We start from the raw sequence: 20,487 nt of genomic DNA on the forward strand, positions 1-20,487 counted from the left end.
CTTTTTCTTGCTAGATTGTTTTATAGTCTTCACAGGACCTTATGGTCAGGAAATTATTTCTTGTATTCACTCTGAAATCTCTTGCTCAACTTCATCATATTACATTGAATTAGTTTGGGAACTATCCTAAACAATTTGGTTCTTTTTGCGCTATTGACATTCTTGAAATAATTTAATTTCTTCATTTCTCTCTCTCCCTTCCTCTTTTCTGTCTCATTCTTTCTCTCTCTTTTTGGTTTCATGTTTAGATTACTATTTGCTAGTATTTTATACCGTACGCCTTCTACTGTTACTGGAAAAAGACATTTAACCAAGCAGTAGAGTGTCAGGATTTGGGTATGTTTTCACATCTCTGCCCAGAGTCCTGTTCTTGCTGTTTTCATTCATTGCTGATGTGACAGTTTGGTGCTGTCTACCTAGTAGATAGCCACTAACTGTTAACAGTGTTAAAATGACATTTTTAGTGTCTGTTGAATTTTTTTCTTTATGTTTCCCTTATATTTAATTTACTTAGAATATATTTACTATAAACAGTTCTTCTTTAATTGTCTCTTGGCAGTCTTTCACAATTTAGCAGGTTTTTCTTTAAGGAAGATTACTATCACTAGTTTATATTTTAAGACTAGATTTTTTTTTTTTTCTCTGTGGTTTAGATAGTGAAAAGGATAAAAAAATAAATTTAGAGGGATTGGGAGTAATTTCAATACTTTAAACTTCTAGTTTTACAGTTTTTTCCTTTGTATTCAGAAAGGATGTAGTTGGCTGTAATATCTTTGACAGCAAATTGTTTACTTAAGATTACTTTTAATTCTCCTAAAAGTATTTCTCTTTAATTTAATTTAATAGTATTTCTCTTAAATGTATTTTAAAAATACATGATTTCTTTGGCTGCAATGCCTAGATTTTTTGGTGAATTTTTTCTGGCTTCTTACTTATTTTCTTAAATTTTCCAAGCAGTAGTATATTGTTCAAATCAGTATGGTTGAATGGTTAAGAGCATGGACTTTAAGCTAGATCACTGGTCTAAAATTTAAAAAATCAACAAGCTTAAAGCTTAAAGCTTAAACAACTTTAAGCTTCTGTGAATCTGGTTTAAATACTGACTTGACAGTTACTTTTTGTGTTATTTTGAGATTTCTTAGCCTGTCTTCCCCTCAATTTTCTCATGTGTAAAATGGAGATAATACCTCTTCCACATATTAGAGTGGAAGATTCCACAGTATGGTTGCATTATATTAATATATGTAGAGTGCTTAGAATAGTGCCTAGCACATAGTAAACCTTCAAATTATTATTATTATTACTGTCATCTATTATATCAGTGGAATTTTGGTTTATTAGAACTGTAGAGAGAATTAACTTTTTTATTCTTTTTTAAAGATTTTATTTATTTATTTATTTATTTGACACACAGAGAGAGAAGGAGAGAGCAAGCCCAAGCAGGGGGAGTGGCAGGCAGGGGAGAAGTAGGCTCCCTGCTGAGCAAGGAGCCCAATGTGGGGCTTGATCCCAGGACCTTGGGATCATGACCTGAGCCGAAGGCAGCCGCTTAACTGACTCAGCCACCCAGGGGCCCCTAGAATTAACTTTTTAATATAAACTCTTTTCTTGCCTATAATTATTGTTTCTATTAATATGCTACTGATTCACGATTTGTATTTTATGGATGCTTTGTATGAGAATGCAGTCTTGTTCTAGAGATATTTTTATTCTGAGAGTTTTCCTTTTATTCCATTGTAGGAGTGTAGCTTCTGTGAAGACCCTCGTTTTGCTAGAACTGGAGTTTGCATTAGCTGTGATGCAGGGATGTGCAGAGCCTATTTCCATGTGACCTGTGCCCAGAAGGAAGGTCTGCTTTCAGAGGCAGCAGCAGAAGAGGTAGGTTTATTTAAACTCATCGTTGGTGAATATGTTCATAAGATGTCTCATGACTGTAAATGTCCCACAACAGGTGTGCATTATAAAAGAAATTAACAAGCTTATTTTAAAAGTCTTTGCCTAGATCACTGGTCTAAAATTTAAAAAATCAACAGTGTATGAGTTTTTTCAGTTGCAAAGCTAGTTAGACATTTGGAAAACATGTTAAAAATTCTTAGAGTGAGATCTGACAGATAAAATGAAACATAATCCAGGTTGTTTTAAAGCATTAAAATGTCAGCATCTTGGATAACCTCACTCTGTTTCTGTAAATAAAATCATTACCTCTTCAGTATCTGTATTTCTATCTCTTTACAATTGTTTTTAATTTTATAATTTTCCTTCCAGGTTTATTGGCTTTAGATTAAGCAATCAGTTGTTTTCAAAATATGTTTTGGGGACTCCTTAATATTCTTTCAGGGGGTTTATGAGGTTAAAACTATCTTTGTAACAATATGAAAGTGGTATATACATTTTGTACTCTTAATTCTCTCATGAGTAATAGTGGATATTTTCAGAGATTATATAACACATAACAATATAACATATTGAATGTGGTAGTTTTGAGAATCCAGCTGTCTTCTTTTATGTGGGCTGTCTAGATGTTAAAGAGATTTGCGAAAATGTAAAACAGTGCCACTCTTCTCACTGAATTTGTATATAGTATTTTTTTATAAAAATATTATTTATCTTAACATGTAATGGGATTATTATTTTAAAATGAGTAAATATATTAAAATTTTATTATTTTAATTTCTAATATGGGGACTGTCTATAAATATAACTCACATAAGCTCTTGCGGGCTCTAATAATTTTTAAGACTTAAGGAGTCCTGAGACTTAAGTTTTGTTGTTTCTTTAAGTTCTTTATGTAGATAGGTATTTGAGTGTTTGCTTGGTAATTCTTACTGTCTATTCATGTGGATCTGTGGTATATCTAAGTCTCTTGTGTTTCTTCTTTTACTGGCTAAATTTTTAGTGTCATATAAAAATGTTTATTATATTGGGTCTTTATCTTATCCCATTTAATTCATAGACAGGAATCAAGTGAAAAAGATAATCTAATGAAAATTGGTTGAGTAGATTTAGAGTGATATATTTTTTTTTAATAAATGAATTCTATCACAGTTATATGTTGGTACATGGTTTTGTACCAGTCTCTGATTCCTATGAATTGTACTTTGATTAACTGATGAAGGGTACTGTGTAAACACAACATTTTCACAGCTCTTAGGCAGACATAGAGGTATAATTAATTATATAATAGGGTTGTGTGGATTAGTTATGACTACAGCTCAGGATGGTGAGTGAAGTGCAGAGGGGCAATACAAGTAAGACTTAGAAGACTAGGTAATCCCAGGTGAATACTTAGATCACAGAATCTGTTAGGTTATTACTGTACCGTGGTAAACTTTGAGCTTTTGCAATCAGGAAGACTCCTTTGTAGCCTTTTCTTTTAGAACTCATTGGGAGCTTTACCTTTCATACTGTGGTAGTTTGGGTTCCTATATATAGCACCATTCATTCACCATTTTTTTTTTGGGGGGGGGTTGACAGTAGGTAACGAAAATGTGTGAAGTTGGGGTTCCTGGGTGGCACAGTCAGTTAAGGCTCTGACTCTTGGTTTCAACTCAGGTCGTGATCTCAAGATCATGAGATCAGAGGCCATGGCTCCACTCAGTGCAGAGCCTGCTAAAGTTTCTCTCTCCCTCTCCCTCTGCCCCCTTCCCTGTGTGCTTACGCAGGTGCCCGTATATGTGCTCTAAAATAAATAAAATCTTTAAAAAAATAAAAAGAAAATGTGTGAAGGAGCCATATCCTGTTCCCTTTTTAAGTGTACTTTTTTTGGGGGGGGAATGATTTAAAATATATTTGCATATGTTTCTGGTGTCTTGTTATAAACATTTATAGAATTGGAAATAAAGATTTCTAAACAATGTTTTAAAACCCAAGAGTTTTTATGAATCTATATCAGTGAGGTTTGCTCTTGGCAGTCATCATTCTGTTAAAAGAAGTTTTTGGCTACTTCTTATGGTTGTACTTCTATAAGATTCATGTAATATAATAGTATATTTAATTAAAAAACAAATTTTAAATTAAAACAGATCTATTTTTTGTAGGCATATCTTCTGTTTCAATTTTATATGACATTCTAGAAAGCTTCTTTTTCCCCTTTTTTAAAGACTTGTTTGTTAAGTGGGATTTCTTCTTTTTTTATCTTTTTTTAAGGTTTTATTTATTTATTTGACAAAGAGACAGCGAGAGAGGGAACACAAGCAAGGGGTATGGGAGAGGGAGAAGCAGGCTTCCCGCTGAGCAGGGAGCCCGATGGAGGGCTCGATCCCAGAACCCTGGGATCATGACCTGAGCCAAAGGCAGACGCTTAACGACTGAACCACTCAGGCGCCCCAAGTGGGATTTCTTCTTAGTGGCTGTTTTATATAGGCAGTAAAAGAAAGGTTGAAAAAGAATTAGTACCTCAGTTTTATCCAGTAACATCATATACCTTACCATATTCTAATGATTTTTTATAGCCTTCTGACAGTACTTTATCTCATTGGTGAGGATCCATTTGAAGTTTCTATTGTTTCTGATCTACTTTGTGAAAATTCCAGATTATTTAGAATATTCAAACCATGTTATGATACAACACATTTATTATTAAAACTGAGCAGTAGTACAGGTTCAATTATGCTGACTGAAATTTATGTGATTATGTTTCACACCATTTAGTTAGCCTTAAGGTTACTTACATTTCATGTAAAACATATGGTAGTTTCTTCTGTGATAAAGTATGATTTGCCACATTCCGTTATCATGTAGAAAATTTTCTTTGAAACAATATAAGATTATAGATTTTATTGATTCTTTTTTTCCCATAACCTTTGACTTAATGGACTGAAATCATTCATGGATTAATGTCAAGAGCTCAAATTAGATCTTTAGCTATTGAACTGATGCCTTAATATTGCTGGGAAAACCAGGATTGGTAGGAATGGGCTCTTGGTTGATCAAATAATTTTTCATGAATTCATCAAATTACATTGCTTAAAACTAGACATTTTATATGAGATCTTCAGCAATACCTTTATGTGGCTGTTAGGCATTTGGTAACTTACATTTTTATTTTAAAAAGTATTTAGTGTTTATATATATATATATATATATAGTAAGGCTATAATCATTTTTTACAATTACAATTTTTATTTTAAAAAGTACTTACTATATAAATATAGTAAGGCTACATTTTTATTTTAAAAAGTATTTAGTGTTTATATATATATATATATATAAATATAGTAAGGCTATTTAGTGTTTATATATATATATATATATATATATAGTAAGGCTGTATCTTTAGAATATGTCTAGAATATGTCTGCTTCTTAACAAATTCATTGCTGCTATCCTAGTCTCAGTAATCCTTTGTCACCTGGATTAATAACATCCTAACTCTTTCCCTGCTTTTCTTTGCCTTTTTAAGGACAGAGGGTGGCAGTTTTTTTTTTCTCTGAAGAGCCAGATAGTAAATATTTTAGGCTTTTTGGGCCTATTGTTTGTGTCACAACTATTTAACTTTGCCATTGATTGTGAAAACTGTCTTAGACAATATGTAAATGAATAGCTATGGCTGTGTTCAAATAAAACTATTTCCAAAACAAGGTGGGCCCACATTGGACTCTCGAGTCATAGTCTACCAATCCTTTTCTAGAGAACAGAGGACCTTTTCAGTAACAACTAATACTGTCCCATTAAGATATAAGTCAGATCTGGTCACTCATCTGCTCAAAACCCCTTCAGTGGCTTTCCGTTGGATTCACACTAGAGGCCAGTTTTGTTTTTTTTTTTTTTACAATGATTATAAAGCTCTGTGTGATCTGGGTTCACATTACCTTTCTGACCTCATCACTTCCCCTCATTAAATCTCCCTGGCCTTTTCCTTGCTTCTGTAATGAATGTGTTGGGTAAGCTCCTACTCTGGGCCTCTGTACCTGTTTCTTTGCATGGGCTGCCCTTCCCTCACGTATGCCCTCATGGCTCATTCCCTCACTTTTTTTTAAATCTTCACTCCATGTCTCCTTCTCACTGTGGACTTTCCTGGTCACCCTGTCTAACGTTGTAACACTTTCCCTCCATGATACTTTCTAATCCCCTTTCCTGCTATTTCCACCCCCCCATCTTTTTAATACCTAACCACTGTCTAATATATTGATCTTTATTTATCTTGTTTATTGTCTCTCACCTTTATTAGAACATGGATTTATGAGGAGAGGGTTTTTTTGTTTTCTCTTTATTTTTCACCGTGTCTTCAGTCATTAGAATACCAGTTGAGGGAGCGGTCCTTTCTATCAGTCAGCTTTTGTTTGATCAGCTCTTTAGCATTATTGGCTTTTTTGGGTAAGATTTTATTAAAAAAATAATTCTAGGGTAAAATTAGTTTTCAAATCATCATTTTGTGTTGTATTTTGCACATTTCCTTTCCCATTTATTTGTTTTGATTTCCTATTTATATAAAGGCATTGCCTGGGGGTATACCTTTGGCATACTTTTTTGTGGTATTGGAATAACTGTTTATTCATACATGTGTCTCTTTATCTCTTTGGTTTACATGAGATGATGTTTCCTGCCATCCCAGCTCAGGGAACTGTTAAAGCACATGTTAGCAGATAGATCACTTTCACTTTGTTACTTTTCTAAGGTAATCTTATTTAAACCTTTATTTGAAGTTTAACTGTAAGAAGTATGATTTATTTGGGGTATATGCAGAAGTATCAGTTCCTCTAAATAGTCTATATAAGCTTTATTATTAGACACAAACCTGGACAAAATTATTTTGATCCTTATGATTATTCCTTTTGCTGATACATGCTTTTTACATTTTGATGTTACATTTTTTATTGTTAAATGTTGTCTTACTGATTTTTTTCTTTTGTATTAACCTGGGAATATTGATGAGCCAATTTTTTAGTACATAGTGTTCTTTTTCTTAGTTCTTAATACTAGGTATAATTGCGAGTTTGCTTATGAACTTATTTGGGTTTTTTTGTTGTGATTTTGTTTGTTTTTATCTTTTGACCCCCTTCACCCCATTTCTCTTCTCCCCTCTCTTCCTCTGGCAACCACTGGTTTGTTCTCTCTATGAGCTTGTTCTTTTCTGTGTGTGTGTGTGTTTTGGTTCGTTTGTTTAAAGATTCTACACTTAAGAGGGATCATACAGTATTTGTCTTTCTGTCTTATTTGACTTATCATGATGCCTTTGAGTCTATCCATATTGTCGCAAATGGCAAATTTCATTTTTTATGATTGTATAACATATATCACAATTTCTTTATCCATTCATCCATTGTTGGACACTTAGGTTCCCATATCTTGTTTATTGTAAATAATGCTGCAGTGAACATGAGGTTGTATATATCTTTTTGAGTTAGTGTTTTCATTTGCTTTGCATAAATACCCAGAAGTGGAATTGCTGGATAAATGGTAGTTCTACTTTTAATTTTTTGAGGAACCTCCATACTATTTTCTATAGTGGCTGCACCAATTTACATTCCCAACAGTGCACAGAAGTTCCCTTTTCTCCACATCCTCACCAGCACTTGTTATTTCTTATCTTTTTGATAGTAGCCATTCCAACAGATTGAGGTGATAGGTCGTGTGGTTTTGATTTGCATTTTCCTGGTGATTAATGATGCTGTGTGTCTTCCATATACTGGTTGGCCATCTGTATGTCTTCTTTGGAAAAATATTCGTATATTCTGCCCATTTTTTAATCAGATTGTTTGAATTTTGTTTTGTTTTGCTGTTGATTTATATGAGCTGTTTACGTATTTTGGATATTAGCCCCTTATCAGATACATGATTCACAAATATCTTCTCCCATTCGGTAGATTCCTTTTCATTTTGTTCATGGTTTCCTTTGTTGTGCAGTCTTTTTAGTATAATGTAGTCCCACTATTTATTTTGCTTTTGTTGCTTTTGCTTTTCCTGTCAGATTAGAAAAAAATCACCAAAACCTTTGTCAGGCAGTTTTCTGCCTATTTTTTTTTTTTTTCTAATTTTATGGTTTCAAGTCTTATGTTCAAGTCTTTAATCCATTGTGTAAGATAGTGATCAGGTTTCATTCCTTTGTGTGTGGCTATCCAGTTTTCACATCATTTACTGAAGAGACTGTCCTTTCCCATTGTATATTCTTGGCTCCTTTGTTATAAACTAATTGACCATACGTGCATGGGCTTATTTCTGGGCTCTTTATTCTTTTTTTTTTTTTTTTAAGATTTTATTTATTTATTTGTCACAGAGAGAGCACAAGTAGGCAGAGCAGTGGGCAGAGGGAGAGGGAGAAGCAGGCTCTCCGCTGAGCAGGGAGCCTGATGTGGGGCTATATCCCAGGGCCCTGGGATCATGACCTGAACCAAAGGCAGACGCTTAACCGACTGAGCCACCCAGGCACCTCTGGGCTCTTTATTCTGTTCCATTGATCTGTATGTCTGTTTTTATGTCAATCTGTTACTAGTTTTAATTACTATAGCTTTGTAATACAGTTTAAAATCAGGATACATGATGCCTCCAGCTTTGTGTTAGCTTATTAACTGGTTTGGGTTTTATCTTATAAATATAATGAATTATGTATTAACTCCTTTAATTTTCTGGAAATTTCAGAGCCACATTTGTAGTCTAATACCAATATGCATGGGGCCTTTAAGATATGTTTTGGCTGTTCATCTTCTTGATGTTGCATCTTACCTAGGCTTTTAGCAGCAAGTAATAGAACATTTACCTGCAGTGGCCTAATAATAATGTATTAACTATCTCATATGACAGGAGGTATAAACATAAGTAGTTCTGGGGTTTTTTTAGTGGCTTAATAATCCAGTCTCTTTTATCCTTCTATCCCATCAACATCTTTATGGTTTCCTTTTTTGTTGTTGTTGTTAAGCTTGTTGGTCTCAATATTGTTGGAATGATCCTAAGCACTTCATTTTAGAATTCAAAAGAAGAGAACAAAGGTTCTCTTCTTATTAAAAATGAAAAATTTTCTCATTTTCACTCCAGTAGATTTTCCCATTATCTTATGTCAAATAGTTGACAGAAAATAGAACTAAGCAAGCATTTGTGGAATATGAATATATAGTCCTTATTGAATTCATGTTCTAAAACCCAGTTATGTGAAGAGGTGACCTATGTATTACTTAGCAGTGAAATGTATATTCAAAAGTAACTTTGTAGCACTCAGTGAAGTCAGTCAATCATGATTGAGGGCCTATGCATATGTGCAAGACAGTAAGCTAGGTACTGGGGTGGAGAAGTCTGTCAGGGAGCATGAAAATAGCTTTAAGGCACAGTATTCACCTACGTGGGGGATAAACAATAAACACAGTGAAATGTTAAACAACCATACAGGATGATATTAAAAGATGTCACAAGTGTCTAGTATGGACAAGAAGTAATATAAATACAGAAAGCAATTTCCCAAGCGCTGTGAATTGTGCAAGACTGTTGAATTTCAGATCTGTACCTCTGAAACAAATAATGCAATATATGTTAAGAAAGAAAAAAAGAAGAAGAAGAATGTAGCAGGAGGGGAAGAATGAAGGGGGGGAAATCGGAGGGGGAGAAGAACCATGAGAGACAATGGACTCTGAAAAACAAACTGAGGGTTTTAGAGGGGAAGGGGTGGGGGATGGGTTAACCCAGTGATGGGTATTAAAGAGGGCACGTTCTGCATGGAGCACTGGGTGTTATGCACAAACAATGAATCATGGAACACTATATCTAAAACTAATGATGTAATGTATGGGGATTAACATAACAATAAAAAATAAAAAAATAAAATAAAAAATTTAAAAAAAAAAAGAAAACAAACACTTAAAAAAAAAAATTTCCCTGGAAGAATCAGAAACTTCTATTTTTTTTTTTTTTAATCTTATCTATAAGGACTTACTGTTTTTTTTTTTTTTTTTACCTTATCTATATTTTACATTTAGCTATTTAAGGATTACAAATTAATGTGTTTTATTCTCATTTATTCAGTATATTTGTTCAGCAGATATATTGACCTACTGGTATTAGGCATTGTTACAGACCCTATACAGATGGCATTGAAGAAAACAGACAAAACATATGTTCTTTAAGGTGGCTTACATTTGAGTGGCAGGTGGGGAGAGGACAGCAAAAAAAAAAACAAAAAAAAACAACAACATTGTGATAAGTACTGTGAAAAAATACAAAGCAAGGCAAAGTATTTAGAGAGTAAGGGAGGTAGGGTAATGCTGGTGAGATTTTATGAAAATATGTAAGGAAGGTGGTAGGGAACATATATTTATTTGAGAGGAGAGCATTACAGGCAGAGGGAACAGAATGTGCAGAGACTGAGATAGGAACATGCTTTGTTTGAGGACCAATAAGGAGACTGGTGAGGCCGGTACAGAGTTAGGGACTAGGGTTGGTAAGAGGGAAGGAAGGCGGTCATAGAATATCATGTAGGACTTGGAAGAACATGGGAAGGACTTTGGAGTTTTTTTTTTTAATGGTAGCAGGGTTTTTTTGTTTTTGTTTTTATTATTATTTATTAGAGAGCATGAGCAGGGCGGAGGGGCAGAGGGAGAGGGAGAAGCAGATTCCCTACTGAGTAGGGAGCCCGACATGGGACTCGATCCCAGAACCACCTGAGCCAAAGGCAGATGTTTAACTGACTGAGCCACCCAGGTGCCCAGGACTTCGGATTTTTACTGTGAGATGGAAAGCCCTAAGAGTTTTTCATAGAGTACATGTGAACCAACTAATGTCTAAAAGGACCACCAATTGTGCTGAGACCATAGGAGGGAAGGGTGAAAGTGGTTGGTAGTAGTCATGAAAACTTGGGAGTGGAATAGAATTAAAGATAGCTAATATGGACAGGCCTTTAGAATTTTACTTTAAAGAGGAGTTTAGAAGTTGAACAGCATATGGGAGCCCAAAGAAGATCTTTAAAGCTTTAAAAAAGATAATTACAGTATGTTTTGTATGCTGTATGCTCAAATATGCTGAAGGGAGTGATCCAGTAGAGAGAAAAAATGCAGGAGAGAAGTTGAATTGCTAGAGGAAAGAAAGTTAATCTTAAACAAGAACAATGGTCAGTTTATCCATAGTAACAGAAGATCAGGCAGAGGATATGGATATGGGTGCAGATACATTGATGTATGTGGTGATTGGAGGATATGGAAGTTGTCATTTTGTTGCTTTTTTCCTCCCTTCCCAACCCTCTCCAGTGAAAAAAGAAACAAGGTCAGCATCTGCAAGTCAGGAATAAGGAGGAGCTATTAAAGATCTAGGGGAGAGATGAAGTTATTCAATAGTTATCTATGAAAATGGAGAATAAATTAATTTGAGAATGTGTTCAGCTGCTCAGGTACAAGTGCAAAGTACGGGGGAGAATTGGAGTTACCTGTGCTTCAGGTTTTGTTAAGTGAAACTAGATGAGGACAAGAAAGAGTCACTGCTCCATGCAAAAGAGTAATTAACTGATGGAATAGTCAGGTAAAGCGGGCAATCATTTGATGTGCATGGGCTGTAGGCAGTCAGGAGGTAGAAAGTCAGTACATTGAAGATCCAAATGTGTTAGAAACTTGGGTCTCAGATGGAGTGACCAGGACAGATAAAAGGTGATGCTCAGAGAATGATATTTTAGGCATTAAATTTTGGAGAGAATGCAGAATGTAGTTACAGTCATGGCAATTAGGTGGTTGAGGTGTGGTAGACAAGAGCATTGATGGTGTTATAACTGGAAGACAAATACGCTCCTAACTTATTGTAGTATTTACACTTTTCTGGTTTCAATACATACTTCAGTTTTATTATCAAGATACCAATAAAGCATCTTTTACTTTCTTAAAAATACACTGTTTTTAAACTTAAGGAGCTTTGTTAAAAAAAAAAAAATTTTTTTTTAAAGATTTTAGACCAAATCATGCAATCCAGAGGCCCACAGACTAAATTTGACCTGTGGATAGATTTTGTTTGATGGGAGGTGTTATAAAATCTTGAGTATGAATGCTTTTATAAGTGGGACATTCCAGTTTGCCACAAGCCCTACAGTTCTCATATCCTCATTATTTTCCCCTTTCCCCCCAACATCATTTACTTTTGTCTTATAATTTTATAGCTTCTTTCAAGCCTCCTTTACTCATTTATGTTTATTGGTACTGTTTCTCAAAGCATTCTTATTTAAAACCTTTGCCTTAGACTTACTGAATCAGAATCTCCCAGAGTTGGGCTTCACTCATCTCTATTTAGAGAGCTCCTTAAGTGCATCTAATCAGTCAGGTAGTGGTTAAAAAAGAGATCTTACTTATTAGCCACAGATCTTGGGTCAGCAACTTAACCTCTCTCATTTTCAGTTTTCTATCCATAAAATTGATACTAAAATAATAACTTATCTCAAGTGGTAGTGATACAGAATAAATGAGATAGTATGTTAAAAGGCACCTGTGCCTGGCACATAGTAGACATTCAGATAAATGTTTTTATCTTTCCCTTTTCCATTGGGAAACTTTCTTGAAAGTTCCATTTCTCTAAGCAGTTTGAAAGGATATTCCAAGTTAACCAATACATTAATCAGGACACTATTTCAACTGGTTTAAAAAACCCAAATAATTAGTGGTTTAAAGAACGAAGAAGTTGAATTAGCTCTAATACAAGATTCTAGACTGATTTGATATTCAGGGGAGTCTGGTTCTAGGGATTAGGTGCTTTTATTGTCGTCTCATCTTCCTTTAGTCTGTTTTACTTTCTTACACGTCAGAGATGGTTTATCTCTACTTTGGGTTCCACCCATTGGAAGGAGGAAAGAGAAGATTAAGAGTAGGCAGTTCCCTTTCAAGGGCATAGTCTGGAATTTTCACCCCTCTCATTTTCCAGAACTTACCACATGCCCATATCTAAATGCAAGGAGGCTGAAGCAGAGAGTTTCTGGCAGGGTAACCATTTACTCAGTAAAAACTCAGAGGGTTCTATTAAGGGGAAGATGGGGAGAATAGATAGTGGAAGACAGTGATTTCTGTCATAGTTACTTGCTTGGTATATCTGTTCATTCTCTGAGCAACATTAATTCCTTGGTCATTCTGGCCTTAGAATTAGGTTTATTGTCCTCCAATCCCAAATTAATTAATTTAAAAAATTACCTGGGTTACTTGTTCCTTTTCAGCTATCTTTTAGACCAGAGATGACTGGTCTTTTTCCTAATTCGGTGTCTTGGCCCTAAGGTTTAATTCACCTATGTAAGCATGAATCCTACTTCTGATAACTCAGTTTCAACCTTACCTACTTTAAAACAATAAAATACTTCTCTAGATCTGGCCATTTTGGCTGAGGTTCAATATAATCTTTATTTTCATTTATCATCATCTGTCACCAAGATTTAGAACATTTCATGAGAAAGCAGCTGTGTGCGTATGTGTGTGTGTGTTAACAATCTCCTACCTACCTTTTTGTTTCTTTACTTTTATAACTATACGAAGTAGTTATTATTAAATCTATTTTACAAATAAGTTAAGAGACCCAGAGATGTGTAGCAACTTGTTTGAAGCTGTAAAACCCATAAATTTTGGAGCTGACCGAAGATTTGCAGGCTTTTGTGTTTCCAAATTCTGTGATGTTATCCACAGTGCTATATTGTGACATCTGTGGATATCACACTACAGAATTAAATCATGTACTTTTTTTTATTTTAAGGATACTTTGGGCGCCTGGGTGGCTCAGTTGGTTAAGCGAGTGTCTTCGGCTCAGGTCATGATCCTGGAGTCCCGGGATCGAGTCCCGCATCGGGCTCCCTGCTCAGCGGGGAGTCTGCTTCTCCCTCTGACCCTCCCCCCTCTCATGTGCTCTCTCTCTCCTCTCATCCTCTCTCAAATAAATAAATAAAATCTTTAAAAAAAAAAAAAAAAAGGATACCTTAAATTTATTGTTGTTGTTGTTATTATTATTATTATTATGTCCCTTTCTGTTCTTTTTCATTTGCTGCTTTTTTAGTGTCATCATTTCTCTTTGGGTTGTAAAACCCCACCTTACTCTAAGACACCCTTTTAACATAACTTATATAAAAACTATATGGAGAGCTTATCTGTATTTCTCCTCCTTAGGACAGATCTAAAGAATGAACTCGCTGTTATTTTGCTGGCAGTTACAATGCAGTTTACATGTTTTGGCTATTTACAAATTATTTTTTTGATAGAGTAAATTTCTTTTCTTTTTTCTCTTCTCTTCTCTTCTTTTCTTTTTACTTTTCCCTCCCTCCTTTCCTTCCTTCCTTCCTTCCTTCCTTCCTTCCTTCTTTCCTTCCTTCCTTCCTTCCTTCCTTCCTTCCTTCCTTTCCTACCTTCCTACCTTCCTACCTACCTACCTACCTACCTACCTATCTACCTACCTACCCTACTCCTTATGAATAAAAAGAGTAACCCATTAGGTTAGTATCATGAGAGATGGGTGTGAGAGACCTCTGTTTTCCATTTGAGGTTTTACAGTTATATAAAGAGTTAATGGTGATACTTAACGTGTTCAGTTGTCCTGGGTGGAATATGTCTATGCATTCATTGCTAGCCAGTTAAAAATGCTCCACTTATCTGTTTTGGCTAGTCTTGTATTTTCTGGATATATTGTCTTATAATATTAATCTGTGTATGCATAACTTTAATATTTAATAATGGCCTCTACCTAAGATTATTAAAATCCTATTTGTTTTAAACAGTGATTATTTTTTAGGTACACAAGGTACAATACATAAGATTTGATTTCTCTACAAGGCCCTTTAAAGAAAAAAGTGGTTGTTAATTTGAGGTTGATATACAAGATTAAGTTTCAAAAGTAGCAATTTTTATCATTATGGGTAAAAATTACTTTTGTAATTTATTTTAGAAATATCAACACTGTAGGAGATTCTTCAAAAAGGAAATATTATCTCTTGTGTTAGGTTGTTTATGACCCTTTGTAGTAAAAATGTTCACTCCCCCCCTTCTGTTTTTTGGTATAGGATATAGCAGATCCATTTTTTGCTTATTGTAAGCAGCATGCAGATAGGTTAGACAGAAAATGGAAGAGAAAAAACTACTTGGCTCTACAATCCTATTGTAAAATGTCTTTGCAAGAGAGGGAGAAGCAACTGTCACCGGAAGCACAGGTATGGGATTCATGCCAAAAGTCATGTTTTTTCTTTCAAGGTTATGCATTTCAGATCTTGTGTGTGTGTGTGCTAATGACATGTGAAGTAAAGTTATGAAATGTTAGTTACCTAGGAAGTGGATTGTAATTAAGGTAAATGGTGAGTGTAGTTTGTAGCTGAGGAGTATCCCTCATCTAGTCAACAGAGCAGCCTTTTATGAAGCATATTTCCAAATACATTGAAAAATGTGGCTTAGAGGAAATTATTCTGTCAGTGCAATATATTGGACGTATCTTTTTTTCAGTCTATTCCATTGTTTGTTTATGTAAAGGATCTGATCAGTTTGCCCATCTTTTAAAATGTATTTCTAGGTAAATTAAGATGAATTTATAGAGACTTGGAGTTACTGAGAAGAGAAATTTCAGTTTAATCAAATTAGTTTCTGACAACTCTGATCACAGATTAGGACATAGAATAGTAACTAGGAGTAGACCTACTTTATTGTAACCCAAGAATAATATAGTATATCTTAATAACTGTGGATAGATATAACTTGCCTTGATATAGGAAATTCTGGTTATCTTTACTTTCTCTAAGCATGCAAGTAGAAATCATAGGGAATATGTTACATTTTAGTATCTTTTAAAATTTGTATGCATTTCTTTTATAGGCAAGGATCAATGCCCGGCTTCAGCAGTATCGTGCCAAAGCAGAACTAGCTCGATCTACCAGACCCCAGGCCTGGGTTCCAAGGGAAAAATTGCCCAGACCACTCACTAGCAGTGCTTCAGCCATTCGTAAGCTGATGCGGAAAGCAGAGCTAATGGGGATCAGTACAGATATCTTTCCAGTGGACAATTCAGATACTAGTTCTAGTGTGGATGGAAGGAGAAAGCATAAGCAACCTGCTCTCACTGCTGATTTTGTGAATTATTACTTTGGTCAGTATAGACACTAATATATGCACATTGTCAATGAGAACAATTTGCTATTGAAAATATTTGTTATACTGTCAATTTTTAGAAATTTATTAGCCATGCTAAATATATTAAGGAAAAATCATGTTTATTTTCCTAGTAAGTTGTGGGTTGTTATAAAAATGCTGAGTTCCTGTATTTGTGAATAGGGTTAAAAGTGTTGTAAACAATGTAAGATTATCCATGTGATCATCTTTATGGCTAGCTTCTTCCTTTGTGTGTTTTGTAAATCAGCTTTTATTTTCTACTAAAGTAAAATTGGATATTTAATTTAAATAGAGAGAAATATGCGCATGATTCAAATTCAGGAAAATATGGCTGAACAAAAGAATATAAAGGATAAATTAGAGAATGAACAGGAAAAGCTCCATGTGGAATATAATAAGGTAAGTTGGTTACAAAACAACATAATATCATAGACCTATGGATGATGTCATTTGTTACTTTAGAGATTTTCTATTTATGTCTCATTTTGAAATTCTTATGAAGTGTTTAGGCCCTTCTCTACACTTCCTATTCTTACTGTCTTCATTATCATTCATAAAACTAAGTACTTTCTATGTGCTAGGTACAATTTGGGCATGTTACATATATTAACTCATACAATTTTCACTTCAGTTTTATAATGTGAGCTATAATTATGGCTCCCATTTTTAGAGGCAAAAACTGAATCTAAGGAGGTGAAGTTACTTGCCCAGACTCAACGTAGGTAGTCAAGTCATAGAGTTGGGGTTTGAGGCCAGTCTGACTCCATTCCTTGTTCCTAACTAGTGTACTATAGAACTTCTCTAAGTTTGTAGAAAACTTAGAAACTTGCTTTAAATTACTGTTTTTATCTTGAATTATTTTGCAATGTTACTTTTGATTTAAGAAAAATACCTCCCAATTTAAATTTCCATTCTGCATCTTCATTGTAATGATGATGGAGATCAAAACAAATACCCTATAAAAGCAAGATGTGGCTAAAATGTTAGGTAATAAGTAACACGAGCATATAAGGCCGATACTGACTTATTGTTAGATAACATTTTAAGTGATAAAAAATTAGTAAGAGGTACGTTTCCAATATCAGCCACACTGTAGTGAAAGAAAAGAGTACTGGGATTATATTCAGAAGACCTGGGGATTCTTGCTAGTTCTATGATCTTGGTCAAGTCACAGAAACCCTATGATCCTTAGTTTTGTCATTGAGAAAATGGTTGAAATGCATCTTTAAAAACTCAAGGATTAATTAGCAGAATGTGTTTGAAGTTATGTAGAAAACTATAATGGAATGATAAATATAGATATCATCAGTAAAAATGCTAACATGAAACAAAATGCTTATATCTTATTGGTGCTGCTTATTCAATAACTGGATAGCCTCCTCTCAGGGTATCATGACAAAATATGTTAAAAATATGGACTATCAATACAGATACTCTTGGACATTTGTTGATAAATTATTTAAATTTTCCCATGTTTTACTATGTATTTTAATGGTTTACTGATTTGGATTATTTACATTGTAGCTCTGTGAATCTTTAGAAGAACTACAGAACCTGAATGGAAAACTTCGAAGCGAAGGGCAAGGAATTTGGGCCTTACTAGGCAGAATCACAGGGCAGGTTAGTTTCTTTCCAATTGCTATCTCCTATTCTTACTCTCTATATTATTTTCAAAGATCAGATTTCTGATACAATTTTCCTAACTAAAAAATTCTGTTTGATTAGGGGCAACTAATCCTCTGGGGTAATGATAATGCCTGAAATACATCTTGAGCATTGAAAACTGCCTACTGAGAACCTGTAGCCTAATTTGGTTGTTTTAACAGCTCTCTTGTTTGCAAAATTTTTTCATTGGTTCTAACTGATCTGTCATTTGTGATGAAACTAAGATTTGAAGCATGAATTACTCCTATCAAATAATTCTAATCTCTAATTTAGCAGTTAGATTCCTTGCCACATTTTTTTTTCTATCCTCTTCTTCTGTTATATTTAGTTTTCTTTTTCTTTAGATGTAAAATTTAAAAAGCAAACTAGAGAGATTCGTTTTTGTGTTGATTTGGTTTTGAGCTGTGTAAGAGATGGGTTTTGAAACTTTAATGTTAAAGTGTAGTTTTTCACCTTCAGTAGATATCACTGTGGTAATGACAAAAATTACTTTATCCTTGAGCATTTTTACCCGGTTAAAGTTCTTGGTGTTGAAAAGAAGAATCATTGCCAAATAGATTTCTTTGAATGTTTTTTTTTTTTTTTTTTTTTTTTTTTAGTACTGTGTATATAACACATAAATTAATTCATTCGAATAATTTCAGTTATATTTTAGAGGATGATGGAGACTCATTGTGGTCCTTTTACAATGAAAGTAGTCTTATTTGTGAAGGAGGCTTATCAAAGAAGAGAGATTTTTCATTGTACTTATTTCGGAGGTTTACGTAGGGTCAAATTTATCATACAATTCGTGTAGACTTAGTAGTTTAGAAAGTAATACATACTGAAATGTATTGTGCTATGCTAGCTTTGAAGATGCTTTTTTTTGTGAACAGGATGTATGTGGCTTATATTATAATGAATAACATAATTTAAGAAGTGAGAATGAGCAGTCACCTATGAAGAGTTGGCCTTTCTTCCTATTGATAGGTTGTTGATGGATTTTTGGAAGATTATGGTGTTTTATATTTAGAGAAGTTAATGTTGAGTACAAGACTATTATTAGTTTATTTGCCAAGCTAGCATTATCTTTTGGATTGATTTGCAAGATCGTCTCGTAAGAATCTCCTACTTAGTGTAAAAAATTATCTACCATAAAAGGGTGTTTTCATTTATTACATGACTTTTTAACAAAAGTTCACACATTTCCTTGTGCAAATGTAAAATACACAGAAGTAGAAATCATTTGTACCACTTGCATGACACTTTTTTCCAGTTGGTTGAACAGATGCCGGCCCACCGGGCCACTGAGAAATGACTTTGATAGATGGTTGCTGTCTCAGAAGCCAGCATACTACAGATTAGTAGAAAACCAAAAAGAATCTCATTCACTTTATGGAGAGTTTGGTCCAATAAGATAATTTTTCTAATTAACCTATGGAGCACCAGTGTAGCTGGGATGTTGAGGAAAATAAACTGCTTCAATATTCGTTTTGTCAAGTGTATTGTGTGTGTTTTTTTTTTAAGCTCTTAAATGCTTGTCCTTGTCTTTCACTTTTTAAAGCCAAAGTAGAAGTTTAATTTTCATAATATTTTAGTGTTCCACTGAAAATTGATGAAAGTATGTAAATATAGGTTTCTAATGGAAGTAACTATGAGACAGAAACTCATTTTAATTCTTTTTGCTGGTATAATAGCTGGTAAAACATTTCTCCTTCACAATTCTAGCATATTTAGTTGACTTGAGTGGCAAATAGAGGAGAATGTTGCTTTATATTTTTTCTTTAAAACAAAATAAACTGCATTTGTTCAAATCAATAGAAGTTGAACATACCGGCAATTTTGCGAGCACCCAAGGAGAGAAAACCAAGTAAAAAAGAAGGAGGCACACAAAAGACATCTATTCTTCCTGCAGTACTTTATAGGCAAGTAATAAAATGATAACAGATTAATATTGTGTTTTTTTAAACTCAAACTTTTAATAACAAGATGCTTCAAATATTTGTGAATGAATTATGTCCATACTAGAATTTATGTTAAATGCATTTGAAATTCATTTTGTGAATATCTTCATCAAAGATGCTTTTTAGGTTGAATGACAGAAGAGATTTTTGCTCCTCTTTTAATGATAAGTGACTTATATCCTTTAAATAGGTGGAGATGTATGTCCATAAGTTCCATGGAAATGAACAGTCAGTCCTCTTTGGGGAATTGGAAAGTGACTTTAAATAATGTAGATGGTTATTTTCTTAAATAATTAAAATGATATATAAATGTGCATTTATATTTTATTTTACTTTAATGAGTTTTAGATCTTTTCATGTGTTTTTAGGTAGTGATAGGTATCATAGACAGTGAATTACTGTCTTTGTACAGTGGTGGATAATGAAGGTAAGTTCTAGATTTGAATCTGTTTTTTTCTGTGCTCAGATGTAATTTATTTACAGAAGTGTTTTTGTTTTTTACTTTTTTGTCTCAATAGTTTATAGTGGTCACCATTTATAGTAATTTTACATAGCCAAGACTTCTTTCCATATATGAATAGGTTAGGATCTTACTTTTTTAATGTAACTGATCATATTAAGTGGGGAAAGTTATATACACATACAAATGTATATATTCACATACATACCTATATATATTTATGTAAATATATAAATATTCTCCCCACAACTTCTTCCTTTCTCAGAAATAGCAGGAATAACAACAATATCAATCTCCATAATTACTTTCCATTCTTGGCTGGAGGCTCCCTCCGTAGGTAATAGCAAATGACTTCCTTGAAATGTAGGAAAAGCCCAGTAGTGTTTTAGTGTGCAATATGAAGACT

The 20,487-nt window shown here is 34.0% G+C and overlaps 1 protein-coding gene across 10 annotated transcripts in view; it reads left to right on the forward strand.

Annotated features, from left to right (window-relative positions):
• Nucleotides 1–20,487, forward strand: part of PHF14 (PHD finger protein 14) — a 220,056-nt gene that overhangs the window by 61,803 nt on the left and 137,766 nt on the right. For all 10 annotated transcript variants that reach the window (XR_004919219.2, XR_004919220.2, XR_004919221.2 and 7 more), the window contains 6 exons: nucleotides 1,741–1,878; nucleotides 14,921–15,067; nucleotides 15,720–15,990; nucleotides 16,306–16,412; nucleotides 17,538–17,633; nucleotides 19,479–19,582. Coding sequence is in view for 7 of the 10 variants with exons in the window: in XM_078059312.1 (XP_077915438.1) it covers nucleotides 1,741–1,878; nucleotides 14,921–15,067; nucleotides 15,720–15,990; nucleotides 16,306–16,412; nucleotides 17,538–17,633; nucleotides 19,479–19,582 (863 nt within the window). In the remaining 3 variants the exon portion in view is untranslated. The remainder of the gene's footprint in view (nucleotides 1–1,740; nucleotides 1,879–14,920; nucleotides 15,068–15,719; nucleotides 15,991–16,305; nucleotides 16,413–17,537; nucleotides 17,634–19,478; nucleotides 19,583–20,487) is intronic.

Source organism: Halichoerus grypus, chromosome 12 (genome assembly GCF_964656455.1).
Source record: "Halichoerus grypus chromosome 12, mHalGry1.hap1.1, whole genome shotgun sequence".
Classification (NCBI taxonomy): Eukaryota; Metazoa; Chordata; class Mammalia; order Carnivora; family Phocidae; genus Halichoerus; species Halichoerus grypus.